The following is a 16,055-nucleotide window of genomic DNA, read 5'->3' as shown; positions in this document are numbered from 1 at the left end:
GTTCAGAGGATATCTTTTAATGTTCATTTAATGTACTTCAAAAATTAATCACAAAATATTATATATAATTTTTGAACTACAGTATATTAGCATTTGCATTTTTAACCCTGTTATAGAAAGTTCTGAAATCCCATTCAACAAATTCTTAAGGGAGAGGGGCATTTTGAAGAGAAGATGCAGAAAGGCACTTAGTTTTTCCCAGAAATCATCTTCTAAAGGCCCTCACTGCTACCACCAGTTTGAATTTTCATTATCTATTTATCAACTGAAAAGCCATATTGTGGTTTTCTTTTTAAACCAATTTGGCGTAAGACCAATTGGTTAGTGGAATCTGTTGCCTCCAGAAGTTGTGGATGCTCCACCGGAGGAAGTTTTTAAGAGGAGACTGGACAGCCGTTTGTCCGGGATAGAATAGGCTCCTCCTCCTTCCAACTCTTATTTATAAGAACTTCATGTACGTTTAGGACTCAGCATGTAGTTAATCTGGTTTGGGACTACCACTCATTCTTAATACTTGAGTATGATTGAATGCAAAGGGATAGATTTTATTTATAGAGCTCTGAACTCTCGATCTTGGGAAACAAATTATAAAGTCACATCAAAGAAGTTTTGAACAAATTTCTTACCATGAATGCTATTTAAGGATTCCTTTCTGACCTGTCTTCATTCCGTATCTTAAAGAGATGGAAAGAGATCTTCCACTTCGTTCCTACTTATCTGTGATTTTCCTGAATTGGATTTTTAAAATTAGTGACCATAGGATAAAATATTGCCATTTGAAGTGGCTGTTTCTACCTCTTATTCCCTTTAGTATTTTAGTATTCCAATACCTAGCTGCTCCCTAAGTTAATAGGTTTGCTAAAAGAGAATATCAACTGCTATTGGGAAAGTGGACAAAATTGGAGAAAGCACAAAGAAATTTGATTGACTTGCTGAGAACTTGTGTGAAAGTTTTGGACTAGGCAATAATATTCCTGTTCCATAATATGCTTCTTTCCCATTCTATGTATTTGATAGTTTTATGCTCTGTGCAAAGAAATAGGGGTTCATTTTTGTAAACTGTACTTTTTGCCACTAACCAGGCCACAGATGCAGATGAAGTTGCAGTAATGTCTCAGGAGCAACTAAATGCAGCCTCTCCCCCTGGATTCCGTCCCTGGGTACACAATTTTACAATTTTTTTCCATGTTCCATTCAAGAAATGACAGCCTGCCTTTCTCTTGGGTTTGCTTAAGCTTGCTTTTGTGTCATATCTTAGCGGTGGTCCAAGTGTGCTACTTTGGAGGAAGCCAGATGTGATTCAGGGATTTCTTATTCATTGCTGTGCTAATGACTTTTTGAGCAACTTTTAACATCCCAATCATTTCAAGGCTCCTAAGGTACTCTGTCCTTATAAAATTGCACATCCGTTTCCTTCTAGCCCCTGTGAAAGCAGATGGCCTTTATATTCTGGTATCTTCTTAAACAAATTAACTTTCTTCTAGGCAGTGACAAATTGTTGTTCTTTCAGATGGAGCTCTCCTTGTTTGTGCAATGTCTTTGCAACTTCATTGTGCCATTTATATGTTCTAAACATCTTTGCAATTCAGTGGTGTCTTCATTCTGGAAGCAGCAGTCTAAAAAGTTAGCCCAATATCTTAACTCTACAGATAAAGTTACATTTTCTTCTTTTTTAGGTCACAGAGGAAGCATGTGCAACTGATGGTGTGAATGGTGTAGGCTTTAAGCCCTTTGATGTGGTCATTCCTTTTGCAGTAAGAAAAGGAGAAATTACTGGTAAATAGTTTACTGCATTCAAAATCTTAGATCACCGAGCTTGCTATCATCATTCAAAATCCTTTGGTCTGTGAGAGAGTCTTCATGTATCTGAAGTATAGAATTAATTTCATAAAATTTTCAGTCTGATTTGCTTACTATATTATCCAAAAGGTGGTGAAGGATAGTGAATCTTATTAAAATAGCTGTCCTTGGTTTTGCACTAAGCTGTCAGATTTTGGCAAATTATACAAATTCAAGGTATAATTTTCAAATATTGAGGCAAATAGAATAGAATAGAATAGAATTTTTATTGGCCAGGTGTGATTGGACACACAAGGAATTTGTCTTGGTGCATATGCTCTCAGCGTACATAAAATAAAATATACATTTGTCAAGAATCATGTGGTACGACACTTAAGACAACTACAATAGATGCTATAATAATATGAGCCAAGGTGGTGCAGTGGGTAGAATGCAGCCACTAAAGCTGACTGCTAGATCTGCAGGTCAGCGGTTCAAATCTAATCGCCGGCTCAAGGTTGACTCAGCCTTCCATCCTTCTGTGGTGGGTAAAATGAGGATCCGGATTGGGGAGGCAATATGCTGGCTCTGTTAAAAAGTGCTATTGCTAATATGTTGTAAGCCGCCCTGAGCCTAAGGAGAAGGGTGGCATTAAAAAAATCAATCAATCAAACAAACAAACAAACAAACAAACTGCTCGAAAAAAATAAAGGGAACACTCAAAGAACACATCCTAGATCTGAATGAATGAAATATTCTCATTGAATACTTTGTTCTGTACAAAGTTGAATGTGCACAACAGCATGTGAAATTGATTGTCAATCAATGTTGCTTCCTAAGTGGACAGTTTGATTTCACAGAAGTTTGATTTACTTGGAGTTATATTGTGTTGTTTAAGTGTCCCCTTTATTTTTTTGAGCAGTGTATTTTTTACCCTTAAACATTTGAAGAGGATGATTTTAAGTTATTACTAGTTTTATTCTACTAATGATATGAAAATGATCTTCAGCCTGATAGCATCAAGATAGAAATAAGAGCCAGGAATAGTCCAATTGTATTCTTCCTTAGATGATTTACAAAATAGCCCCCTGATATTGTGCAGATTGAGTATGAACATATTTGGATGGCTTTGTTTTTTGTAAAAATGTCATCTTACTGTTTTTAGGGGAAGTCTACATGCCTTCAGGAAAGACTGCAACACCAGAAATTGTGGATAATAAGGATGGCACAGTTACAGTTAGATATGCTCCTGTTGAGGTTGGGTTACATGAAATGCATATCAAATACATGGGTAACCATATTCCAGGTAACTACCAATTAAAATTCATATTGCGTTGCAAAAGAATTCTGGGTGAATGGGAGCTGTAATTATGCAGTTGTAAATGGCTGCAGTCTTGATTTGCATGATGCATCATAAAATGAGAAACATTTGGTTAAAGAATCAAGAATTCTTACTGAGTATGTGCCAGATTTAAAAAAAGGTTTGGCTTTGTGAAGTAAAATTTGTTGCTATTCCCCTATGGTCAATTGAAATGTATCATTTGGGGGGGATAAAGATTAAAATCTGCATGAAAAGCTTGTGTAAAATATTAGGCCTTCTTTCCCTAAATTATAGTTTACTCTCTTTTGCACACTATAAATAGCCGGATTTGATTTTCAACTAAATTATTATGAATCACCATAGATTTGACTGCTTGTAACATTGCTGGCTTGCATGCATTATTTAAAAATACATGTTGTATGAAAATCCTTGGCTCTGCTCTGCTCCCTTACTATTGTAAAAAGGAGGTTGGGATATATAACATTGTATCTTCATATAATATGTTCTGAATTGTAGTGCTTCAGTTGCTTTAGGTATATTTGACAGTTTCTATAATTTTAGTTATTTTCCACTTTCTGATGTATGGTGAGAAGAGCATTTTATGTTTGTCATCCTGATACTTTCATGGGATATGGACAGATAGTAATTGTATGTTGGCTTGTGCATTGCAAGTAAATGTCCGAAATGTAGGCAGGGACAAAATTAAAAGGGATATTCTGGGCACATCCAGTTAAGATGCAGTTGATTAATTTAGAATGCTTAGTTATGTTGGCCTTAAAGCCTGTGAGTAAAGCTAGGAATAGAAGCACCATTAAAGCCCAACCACAAAAACAGCCTTTGACAATTTTAATGGTTTGGCTTTTTCTTGTATACAGTAACAGATGTGACCCTGTAAGTAATAAAATCAGGATCTGTAGTTTGTTTGTTGATAGAAATGAACTGGACAAGAGGGTCATAGAAATATATGTATGTCTATCATTGACCAGTTAAGGCAAACAAGTGATGTTATACTTTATTTTTGTTTATGTTGATCACAACTTTATTATTTTTATAAATAACTCAAGGCTGTAAACACCTAATATCCCTTCCTCTTTCTGTTTTCTCCACAACAACCCTGTGAGGTGCATTGGGCTGTGTGTGTGTGTGTGTGTGTGTGTGTGAGAGAGAGAGAGAGAGAGAGAGAGAGAGAGAGAGAGAGAGAGAGAGAGAGAGAGAGAGTTTCTGGTCATGAGCCCTTGTTGAGTGAAGAACATTTATAATCCCTTTTGGAGAGGCAAAATAAGTAAAAGTATTAAAATCTGTGAAATTTTACATGCTGATGATAAACTTTTATTTTATCCTCTGCAGAGAGCCCCTTACAGTTCTATGTGAACTATCCAAATAGTGGAAATGTGAGTGCTTATGGACCAGGCCTTGTCTATGGTGTAGCAAACAAGCCAGCCACCTTCACCATAGTCACAGAGGATGCTGGTGAAGGTAAGCATTAGCTTTTCAGCCTCAGTACATCAAAGATGAAGCAAATTCCATTTGAGTGTGTTCTTTAATTTCCAAGTAAGCATTCATATGAGCTTGAATTGCTGACTTAAGAGTTAAGATATTTTAACAATGAACATGGGGATTATTCCTCGTCAGTATTTTATCCAGCAAGTACCAGGGTGCATTATTATTTGCTTAAGCATCATATTTCTAAAAGCTGTTTTGCTACTTTGCAGATATTACAATATTTAAAGTTTATCTAAGTATACTTATCATATTTAAAGGTTAACTTGAGAGTTTCTTATAGCCATTGAATAATCTTTGTGATTAAGTTTGGAATCTGTTGTTAAAATACCACATCAGACAGCAATAATCTAGGATAAATTATGCATTCTATCTTACACAGTTAGCATTGGATGTTTGTAGAACATCAAGTTCATCTTTCTACTTTCCCAAATTAATTCTTATAATTAAATATGATGTGATTTGATTAGGGAGATATTTAAAAAGAAAACCATATTACTTGATCAGAAAATCTTCCAAGAAGGCCCCAAACCCCTAAAGCTGCAAGTTACTCTTCGTTATTTCAGCCAAAGTATTGGTAATATACATAGTACAATAATAGTAATGCTTTTCACCCAATGTGACAGGTGGCTTGGATTTGGCAATTGAAGGTCCTTCAAAAGCTGAGATCAGCTGCATTGATAACAAGGATGGCACATGCACAGTCACTTACCTGCCAACACTTCCAGGAAACTACAGCATATTAGTGAAGTACAATGACAAACATATCCCAGGGAGCCCATTCATTGCCAGAATCACAGGTATGAGAATATAAGGACCAGATTTCTGATTTATACAGTGGGCTAGATTTATAACTATATGGTTTAGTTTGAACACTTTAACACTTAAAATATGTAACATTTTCATAAATTTCAACAAAGCAAAAGTACAATTGTGGAAATGTCAAAATTTTAGCCAAGGATTTATTATAAAAGCATTAATAAGGAGCATGCCCAAGTTCTCAGTTAGACTGTTGTCTAACAATGTCCAATTTATAGTTTCCATTTCTTCAACCATAATGCTCTATCTTGGAACCACTGAACTAGAATAGTTTATGTCAACTGCTGGTCCTAATGGGATTCTTCTTTCCTAAGATGACAGTAGGAGGCGATCCCAAGTGAAACTTGGCTCTGCTGCTGACTTCTTGCTAGACATTAATGAGACTGATCTTAGCCTCTTGTCAGCCAGTATTAAAGCCCCATCTGGCAGAGATGAACCTTGTCTTCTGAAAAGACTGCCAAACAACCACATCGGTAAGTCTCTGATCTTCTAGGAAGGCTGTGTAATTGTTTACGAATGCTTTTGTCAAAGACCACAGCTAAAAACTGATTAGCCTGAATTTGAATCTCAAATTTGTGAGTGCTATGCTGCCTCTAATTTCAGACTCCTGCTAGAGAGGGGGAGGGTAATGTGGACTAGATATTGTTCTCTTTTTTTTTTGTGAGAATTGAAATCTATTCACCATGCTTTATCTGGCAGGTATCTCATTCATTCCTCGAGAGGTGGGAGAACATTTGGTCAGCATAATGAAGAATGGAAGTCACGTGCCCAACAGTCCAGTGTCCATTATGGTAGTTCAGTCTGAGATCGGTGATGCAAGTAGAGCAAGAGTTTTTGGTCGTGGTTTGGTTGAAGGTCGCACTTTTGAAATGTGTGACTTCATTGTCGATACCAGGGATGCAGGTCAGTAATACAAAGCCTGTTCATTTGCATGGACTTCTTATGGCTAAACCTAGGACATTGCCTATTCCTATACTTTTAAGAAACAGAAAGAAATACCCTTGACAATTCAGTTGATTTTTCCATTTGTTTGAAACAATTTTGTTCAACTCTGCAGTAAGCAATAATGTTTCCAGTTTCTGTCATTGAACAAAATGAATTAGGTTTAATTCCTAATTTGAATTATTAATGGTCAAGATCAAAGATATGGAATGCTTGGTTTCCTGAGACTGCATACAAAATAGAAAAGGGTTCAATGGTGTACAATTTTGAAAACTCAATTTTTATTGTTGTTGTTGTTGTTATATTTATTTATAACTCATAGCAACCATGGGTTTGTTTGTAACTCATAGAATTATGCTGTACCTTGAATCAAATATTTGGTGAGCTCTGCCCACGAGCATCCCATGACAGAAGAAATTTGTAATACTGTACCATGATTTTTAAAGGATATAACTTCTACCGTTTCCCCCTGAAAATAAGAACCCTGCCTTATATTTTTTTGAAGCCTGAAATAAGCACCTGGCTTTATTGCCATGCACTCAAAAGCCCAATTGGGCTTATTAGATGTTTATTTTGGGGAAAACAGGATAAGGAAGTACATGTACTTCACAACTGTTCATCATTATCGGTACTCACTCTCCATCTTCTTTTCTAGGGTATGGTGGAATATCACTGGCAGTTGAAGGACCTAGCAAAGTGGATATCCAGACAGAAGATCTTGATGATGGAACATGCAGAGTGTCATACTTTCCAACTGTGCCTGGTGTTTACATAGTGTCAACTAAATTTGCTGATGAGCATATCCCAGGTAAGAATGAAGGGAAAGACAGTTAAGTTAAGACTAGTTGTTTTGATAATCCACAGCATTAGCTTTTTATATACCTAATAGTACGGGTAGAGTACAAGAATATTGAAAACACTGGGAGGAACAGCCTGATTATCTGGAATGTGAATTTTGTTCACTTTAGGTTACTTAAGATAGCACTTTTCAATATTCAGTGTAGTAAGAGGATGGCTGTCTTTGTAGTCATTATCAAACATCTTCTGCCTCATGTTTAATTGTTGTAATGGAATTGTACATTGTACAAGCCAGTCTTGTAGGTAGTATCTTTCTGAAAACTCTTTTTACCTGCCTAAATTTTGATATGTGTCCTGTTGATAAGTGGAACTCAACATGATCCTGTATATTCTAATTAAAGGTAGCCCTTTTACTGTGAAAATAAGTGGTGAAGGCAGGGTTAAGGAAAGCATCACACGCACTCGGAGAGCTCCTTCTGTGGCCACTGTTGGAAGTTTGTGTGATCTTAACTTAAAAATTCCAGGTAAGTTTTGTAATTTAATAAACATGTAAATAAATAATGCCTAAAAAGGGGCAGAGTGAAATTTAAATGAAGTGAGCTTTTAGCATCCTTAAATGTTCATTAACTGATTCTGTTCTACTGTGTTCTCTGGAACAGAAACAACTTGAGTTGTTCTGGAACAGAAACAACTTGAGTTGAATCAAAAGAACTCACAATAGAAATTGTGGCTGACCAAAAGATTCTCCATGAGGTCCCTTGGTTGAGAGTGGACTTGAACTTGGCCCTGCCCATGTTCAATTCCAACATCATAAGCACTGACAATGCTCCATTCATAATTATTCTTCTGTTTTGCAATTCTTCATTTGTTTTTGACCAAATGCATTAGATGTTAGTCTATTTTGGTACAGGTAGTCCTCAACTTATAATTATACATTTAATTATGACAGCCTTGGAAGCAGTGCTTTGTATCTTATAAAGCTTTTCTGGCCATCAAATCTCCATGGTCATGTAATTGAAGTCTGAGTGTTTGGCAACCTGTTCTCACTTACGACTGGGTTGCTAGATGCCCCTGTGATCTTGTGATTGCCATTTGCAACCTTCTCTGCAAAGTCAGTGGAGAAACAAGAAAGAAGATTGTAGACTGCTGCTACATGCTGAGAGGGCATCTATAGGAATTCCTTTCCATGCATCCACACCTCTTTCAGCCAGCCCTCAGAAATAACAAAGATTTTTCCAAGCAGAGAGACTCCACAGTAAGGAAAGGAACACCGGATGCCTCAGGCAGGTGGTGGGGGAGGCCCAGGCAGGTTGTGTAGAAGACCCTCTTCACTCATGACTTGAAAATCCTACTTGGATATTAGCAGAGAAGATTTTTAGCTCTTGAATGCAACCTCCCAGTGTCTCCTTCCCTACCCACCTACCCAAGGCATCTCACTCCAGATTGCTGGAGTGGCAGAATTAAGAACATAAGAATAGCCATGCTGAATCAGGCCAAGCCCATCGAGTCCAGCATTCTGTGTCTCACAGTGGTCCACCAATTGTCCATTGGGATCTTGAGCAGAAAGAAAAGACAAAATCCTCCCTTTCTCTTGACCCCCCAACAAATAGTACCCAAGGGAATCCTGCCTGACTCAACCAACATTGAGGCGGTCCTTGGACATCCGTTTCAATAACCACTGATACACTTGGCACCCATGAATCTGTCTAATCCTGCTTTGAAGCTATCAAGGCTGACAGCTGTCACGACCTCTTCTGGAAGTGAGTTCCGTAAACCAGCAACCCTCTGGGTGAAGAAATATTTCCCTTTATTTGTCCTCACTTTCTTACCTATGAGCTTTAGGGAGTGCCCCTTCGCCCTAGTATTGTGTGATAGAGAAAATAATTTTTCTCTATCTACCTTTTCTGTTCCATGCGTGATTTTATACACTTTGATCAAGTCATCTCTTTTTTTTTTTCAATTTTTTTATTATTTTTCATAAAAAGACAAACAAATACAAACAAACAATAAACATAAAGTGGGGGTGTATTTCCCCCGCTTCTTATGAAAGTATAAATTCAAATATAGAAAAAGAATACATATGTATTAACTATTATAAAAAAAAAGAAAAAATTAATAAATTTGAATTGAAGTTTACAAATCTTAATGTGGGTATTAAGGTTAGTATAACATAGTTACCAAAAAGGAAAGATACCTTTAATATAATCCTAATTACTATAATAAAATAGTATTAAACCTTCATTCTAAACATTAAAACTAAATTCAACTATTATACTTCAAAAATCTTAATATATTGCTTATACTTATACATACATAACTATATCATAATCATCAAAAAAATCCTTTTAAACTAATATTACTATTATTATCATCTAGATAAAAACTAATACAAAATAAAGAAAAAGAAAAAACAACCACTAACAATATATCTTATTTTTTCTTATCTATCCATTTGTAAACGTTGTTCCATGTTTCGTAAAATTTAGTATCCTCTTGATCGTTTAATCTTCTTGTCATCATATCCATTTCAGCGCAATCTAATATCTTAGCTATAACCTCTTCTTCCTTGGGGATTTCCTCCCCTTTCCAGTTTTGCGCATATATTATTCTAGCCGCAGTTAATATATGTATGATTAAATAAAAAATTTCTTTCTTATAAATCTGGGTTGTGACACCTAATAAATAAAATTCCGGGGTATTATCTATATCTTGTTTTATTATTTCTTTTAATATTTTTTCAATCATCTTCCAATATAGTTTTGCTTTGCTACATGTCCACCATTGATGATAGTAAGTTCCTATATCCTTCTTACATTTCCAACATATTGGGGATGTTTTGGGAAACATTTTTGCTATCCTATTTGGTGGGAGATGCCATCTATAGAACATTTTGATTTGGTTTTCTTTTAAAGAAACTGATTTAGTCATTTTCCAATTATTAATCCACACTTTCTCCCATGTGTCTATATCTATTTCCTTACCAATATTTCTACACCATCTTATCATAGTATCTTTTAGAGTCAACTCTATATTTTTATGAGCAATAAGTAGTTTATATATTTTCCCTATCATTTTTGTAGAGTTAGTGGTTATTAAGGTAGTTAAAGAATTCTTACTTTTATTAAAAATGTAAAGAGTTTTATCCTTCTGATATCTAGATCGGATCTGGGCATAGTGCCACCAATCTATTATTATCCCTTCTTCTTGTAGTTCGATTCTAGATTTAAGCTTCATCTGATCATTTAATAGTTCTTTATATCTATGAGTCATTTTCTTGTCCTTTATAGACTTTGGATGCGTTATTGCTTCTAAGGGAGCTAACCAATCTGGAATGCTTAAAAAATGATTCTTCTTTATATCTTTCCATACTTCTAGTAGGTATTTCCTTAATGTATGCCTTTTAAAATATGAATGGTTTTTGTCCTTATCATACCATAAAAATGCGTGCCATCCAAGCATTAAATCATGTCCTTCTAGTTCGAGTGTTCTTTTATTATCTAAGATTATCCAATCTCTAAGCCATGTTAGTGCAGCGGCCTGATAGTATAATTTCCAATTTGGAAGGCCAAATCCTCCTCTTTCTTTGATATCTTCTAAACAATTCATTTTTATCCTTGCTTTTTTACCTTGCCATATAAATTTTTTAACTAAGTTGGTTAAAGTTTTTAAAAAGATACCCCCTGGGTTTATTGGTATTGTCTGAAAAAGAAATAAGACCTTGGGTAAAATGTTCATCTTAATTGTTGCAATTCTTCCTAAGAAAGATATTTTCAAATTGTTCCAGGTTGCTAAGTCTTTTTTAATTTCTGCTAACAATTTCATATAATTATCATTTTTTAATGTTATTGTTTTCGCTGTTAAATTTATTCCTAAATATTTTACCTTTTTTACAGTCTTTATTCCAGAAATAGTTTCTAATTTAGTTTCTAGTGTTTTGTTCATGTTTTTAGTCAAGTAATGTGTTTTGTTTTTGTTTATCTTTAAACCTGCTACATTTCCATATTGTTCAATGGTTTGTAATAAAGTAGGAACTGTTGTAGTCGGTTCTTCAATTATAAACATTAGATCATCTGCAAAGGCCTGGAGTTTATAGATTTCATCTCCTACGGTTAAACCTTTTATTCTGGGGTCCGCTCTTATTTTAATTAATAAGGTTTCAAGGGTCATAATAAATAACAATGGTGATATAGGACATCCTTGGCGAACTCCCTTATTTATGTCAAGTATTGGTAATTGACTGTTATTCAATATTATATTCGTTGTTTGTTTTGAATATATGGTATCTATTAGATTAACAAATTTTGGGCCAAATCTCATTTTATTTAATTGCATTTTTATAAATATCCAATTAACGTTGTCGAAGGCTTTTTGAGCATCCAAAAACATTAAAGATGCCATCTTATCTGGGTGTTGTTCATAGTACTCTAGTATATTTATTACAGTTCTAATATTATTTTTAATTTGTCTCCCTGGAAGAAACCCATTTTGGTCTTGGTGTATTATTCCATTTATAACTCCTTTGAGTCTTTCTGCATAAATGGCAATAAAAATCTTATAGTCTACATTTAATAGTGATATAGGCCTATAATTTTTGATTTTTTCTGGTTCTGTACCCTGTTTATGTATTAAGGTTGTCAGTGATTCTGACCAAGATTTAGGAATTTTTCCGTCAAGTCTACAGGAATTAAAAGTTTCTAACATATGGTTTCTTATTGTTTCATTATCTATCTTATACCATTCTGCAGGTATGGCATCTGGACCTGTGGCCTTGTTACTTTTCTGTTTTTTAATTGTTATTAGGAGTTCCTCCATTGTTATTGGTCCATCCATGGTAGCCTGTTGATCTTCTGTTATTTGTGGTAGATTTGAAGCCTCTAAATAGTTAAAAACTTCATCTTCAATGACATGATCTTTAGCATATAATTCCTTATAAAAATTATACACAATGTCTGCCTTACTTTCTGTATCGTATTTTATTTTACCATCTTTATCTTCTAATTTTTGGATTAATTTTGATTGACTCTGTTTTCTAAGTTTATACGCTAGCCATCTGCCAGGTTTATTTGCATATTCAAAGTATTGTTGCTTTGCTCTTTTAATCTTTTCAGTTAGTTGGTTTTGTTCTATAACTCTAATTTTATGTTTAATTACGTTTATTTCTGTCTTTGGATCTCTGTTCTTAGTATGTTGCTGCGATACAGATTCTAATTGTTTTAGTTCGTTTGTTAATTGTAAATACTCTAATTTCTTTTCCTTATTGTGTTTTGCTGTATAAGATATTGTTAAACCTCTTATGTACGCTTTAACTGTATCCCATAAGTTCTGTGGAGTAGTGTCTGATGTTTTATTAATTTCAAAAAATATTTTTAATTCCTTTTCAATCCAATCCTTATATTTCTTGTCATTTAATATATACCTGTTCATCCGCCAATTGTTCTGTTTATTATTCATCGTCATATAGACCACTATTGGATTGTGATCGGCCCATGTATTAACGTCTATCTCAACTTCTCTTATTTGTTCTGCCACCGTTTTTGGTGCCCATAACATGTCAATTCTCGTCCAAATTTTGTGAGGATTGGAATAAAAGGTAAATTGCCTTTTGAGAGGGTGTCTTTCCCTCCAAATATCGCTTAATAATAGTTCCGCTTTCATTTTTTGAAAAGTACTGGGTAGCAAGTTTCTTCTTGTTTTTTTACCTTTTCCCCTTTTTTTATTACTTCCCCCTCCTGAGTGGTCTAATTGTCTATTCGCGATAGCATTAAAATCACCTATTATCAATAGATTATCAATAGCTAAATCTGTTATTATTTGGTGTAAATTTTTATAGAATGTCATTTGGTCTTCATTGGGGGCATAAATAGAAACAACCACTAGAGGTCTGGGTTCAATATCTACTTGTACAATCAATATCCTACCCTCTTTATCCTTATATATTTGTTTGGAATTTATAGAATTCTTGACATACATCACTACACCTCTTTTTTTTTGGTCTGCTAATGCAGCATACATTTTTCCAATTTTGGGATTCAACAGTAATTTTTGGTTATCTTTTTTAATATGAACTTCTTGTAGTATTGCAATCTGAGCATTTTGGTTTCTGATTTTGGAAAAGATTTGCTTCCTTTTTCTTGGTTCGTTAAGTCCATTAACATTTACGGAAAAGATTTTCAAGTCTTTATTCGTTGTCATTTAATAGGTTTTTTGGTTTCTCGCTGAGGTTGAACTCTTCTAGAACCTTGGTCCTGCTCTATTACTTGGGCAGTTGCCCCCAGGTTTTCTTCTTGCTGAGTTAGTGATTTTTCCCCTGGTTGCTGTTGAGCTGGCTGTAGTTGGACCACTAGTTGCTTACTTGCATGGTCGGAGTGGCCCAAACCACTCTGTTCAAGAAAGAACATAGCTTGATCTACGTTTTCCAGTTTGTACCTTGTAGAGCGCCATGTCAGAGAAAGTCCTTGTGGAATAAGCCAACGGTAAGTGATATTTTCTTTAATCAAGATTTTGGTTAAAAAGTGGTAATCTCTTCTGTTTTCTCTGACACTTCTTGGAACTTGTTTTAATATCTTTATTTCTACTCCATGTCGTTGAGGCGGGGAGTTTCTTGAATAATGAAGTATCTCATCTCGCAACGCCTTTCTTGTAAATTTAATATGTATCTCTCTTGGGAGGTTGTGTCGACGGATATAGCTATTCGAGATTCGGTATACTTCATCGATTTCTTTCTGTAAAGCCATGGGGTCCTCTTGAAGTATACCTCCAATGATTTCCGCCATAGTCGTTTTTAAGTCTTCATCTTTTTCCTCTTTTATATTCTGAAATCGAAGTCCGTACGAAGCTCGTTGCATCTCCAGCTGGATGATAGATTCATCATATCTTTTGTATCTTTCATCAGCTCTCCCTTCAAGATACTCCATTCTTTTCTCATTTTTGTCAGCTTGCTCTTCAACTTTTTTAACTCGGTCATCACTTTCTTGAAGAGTTTGTTGGATCTGCTTTATCTGATCTTTCATCTCGCCCATATCAGCTTTCATTTGAGCCATCTCCACTTTAAATTCTGCCAAGTCAGCTTTTATGGCTTCTCTTTGTTGTGTTGCCTCCTCCTTTATGGCTTCTCTTTGTTGTGTTGCCTCCTCCTTTATGGCCTCTCTTTGTTGAGTAGCATCTTCTTGTGATTTGACCATAAAGTCCTTCAAAGCATTCAGAGTCTCATGTATAGTTGCAAGATTGGACTGCATTGTTTTGTCTTTGTCTTTGTCTTTGGTAGACATGGTTAGCACTTGATGCGAAGGAGAAGAATGCGGTGACACTTGTGGAGATAGGGTAGTTGGTGTTGTTTGTTTCTTTGTTGTTTTAACAAGAGTTGAAGTGTGGGACATTATCAAATTAGAATCCACTATTTCAAATTTTAAGGTTAGTTTCAATTTTATATATAGTGAAAAGGAAAAGAAATTACTATAAATTCCAAATCTATTCAGTATATTTTGTTTCCCTTATAATATAACTATACCAATTCAATAGCAATTCAATTAATAACAGAGTTCAAAAGAAGAAGAAAAAAAAATATTATTGTTTAGTGCCACAGGGAAGAAAAAAAAAACAAATATTAGCCTTTTCAAGTAAAAGGAGGACAGAAAATGAAAGAAGAGAAGGAATATCAACTATATATAGAAGACAAAAGAAAGAAAAGAAAAAAAAATTTTTTTGGAGGAAAAGACTTTAGGAGGAGGGAAGAAAAAAGAAAAGGGGAAAAAGTGGAGTAAAAGAATTGTTCAAAAAGAAAAAGAAGGAGGGTGATATTTTAGTTCAACTATTTAGAATAGAGCAGGAAGCCAAGGTTTATTAACAATGCATGTAATTCAAACCAAACTTCTTCTAATAATAGAAATGTAAGGAAGAAAGTCAAAGAAAAATCAGGGAAAAAAAAAACCAGATAGTTATTCAAAGACACAATAACAGTATTGTATACTTAAGTTCTTCTTATAGATCCTGTAATTTTGCTAGGAAGTAGAAATGAAAATCCAAATCTCAAAAGGTAAAGTTATATTTGATTTCAATTCAAAATTCAAGGAGTAAAGCAATTCCAAAGCTTGCTTGTGTTCAAGATGGAGTCAGTTTATTTTCCAAATTCAAGACAGGAACAAAGAACAAAGAAAGAGATCCCAAGATGGAGTCAAGTTAATTTTCGTGCAGCAGGCAGATGTTAAACCAAGGAGTTCTCAGCAAATAATCCAAAAGGTGTCAGCAAATAGTCCAAAAGGCTCAGCAAGTATTCCAAATAGGTTAATCCAACAATAAGTAATCCAAAAAAGAAATGAGTTCAATCTCTTCTAGATTCCATTTAATTCATGATTATGAAGTTATTCATGTTGTGAAAATAGGCAGCAAGAAAAAAAAAAAAGGCAGCAAGACTGTGTTCCTCCGCTTCAAAAATTAAGTCCAGAAGATTATGATTTTAAAAGTCTATCAAGAACAAATTCTGATCATCACTAGAAATTTCCTTTAGCAGTTAAAATTTCCTAAATAGTCATGTCAAATTTAAACTATTTTGTTAAGGCATAAAGTCAGAAAATTATTTTGTAGATTCCCAAGTTCACGTTCAAAATGGAAAAGTAAAAGTGAAGAGAAAAAAAAATTAGGTCCGGCTGTTATTTGCGGATGAGTTTAAACAAGAAAAAAACTTTCACTTTCGCCCTGGGAAAAAAAAACTTTCACTTTAAAGTTTTACGATCTTCTGAGTTAAAGACGAAACACAATAGAGATTTTTACCTTAAGTCCTTTCTCTGCTATATTCTTTTTCTATGTAGATGTAGATATTTTTACTTTCGCTTCTTTACTTTTATTCTTCCCGCTGAGTGAGGGGAGAGAGCGCTGGCCGGTCCTCTTAAAGAAAGAGGAG

At 34.7% G+C, this 16,055-nt stretch overlaps 1 protein-coding gene across 4 annotated transcripts in view; it reads left to right on the top strand.

Annotated features, from left to right (window-relative positions):
- The window catches only part of FLNB (filamin B), a 110,996-nt gene that overhangs the window by 85,637 nt on the left and 9,304 nt on the right, over positions 1 to 16,055 (top strand). For 2 of the 4 annotated variants that reach the window (XM_070738432.1, XM_070738430.1), the window contains 9 exons: positions 1,083 to 1,160; positions 1,677 to 1,776; positions 2,945 to 3,085; positions 4,448 to 4,576; positions 5,227 to 5,400; positions 5,734 to 5,892; positions 6,119 to 6,322; positions 7,017 to 7,169; positions 7,561 to 7,683. In XM_070738432.1, coding sequence (XP_070594533.1) covers positions 1,083 to 1,160; positions 1,677 to 1,776; positions 2,945 to 3,085; positions 4,448 to 4,576; positions 5,227 to 5,400; positions 5,734 to 5,892; positions 6,119 to 6,322; positions 7,017 to 7,169; positions 7,561 to 7,683 — 1,261 coding nt within the window. The remainder of the gene's footprint in view (positions 1 to 1,082; positions 1,161 to 1,676; positions 1,777 to 2,944; positions 3,086 to 4,447; positions 4,577 to 5,226; positions 5,401 to 5,733; positions 5,893 to 6,118; positions 6,323 to 7,016; positions 7,170 to 7,560; positions 7,684 to 16,055) is intronic. The other 2 variants (XM_070738433.1, XM_070738431.1) reach the window with 1 other exon arrangement.

The sequence above is a fragment of the Erythrolamprus reginae genome, chromosome 2 (assembly GCF_031021105.1).
Source record: "Erythrolamprus reginae isolate rEryReg1 chromosome 2, rEryReg1.hap1, whole genome shotgun sequence".
NCBI lineage: Eukaryota > Metazoa > Chordata > Lepidosauria > Squamata > Dipsadidae > Erythrolamprus > Erythrolamprus reginae.
Note: the sequence above shows the minus strand (reverse complement) of the source record. Positions and strands in the feature narration are given on the sequence as shown.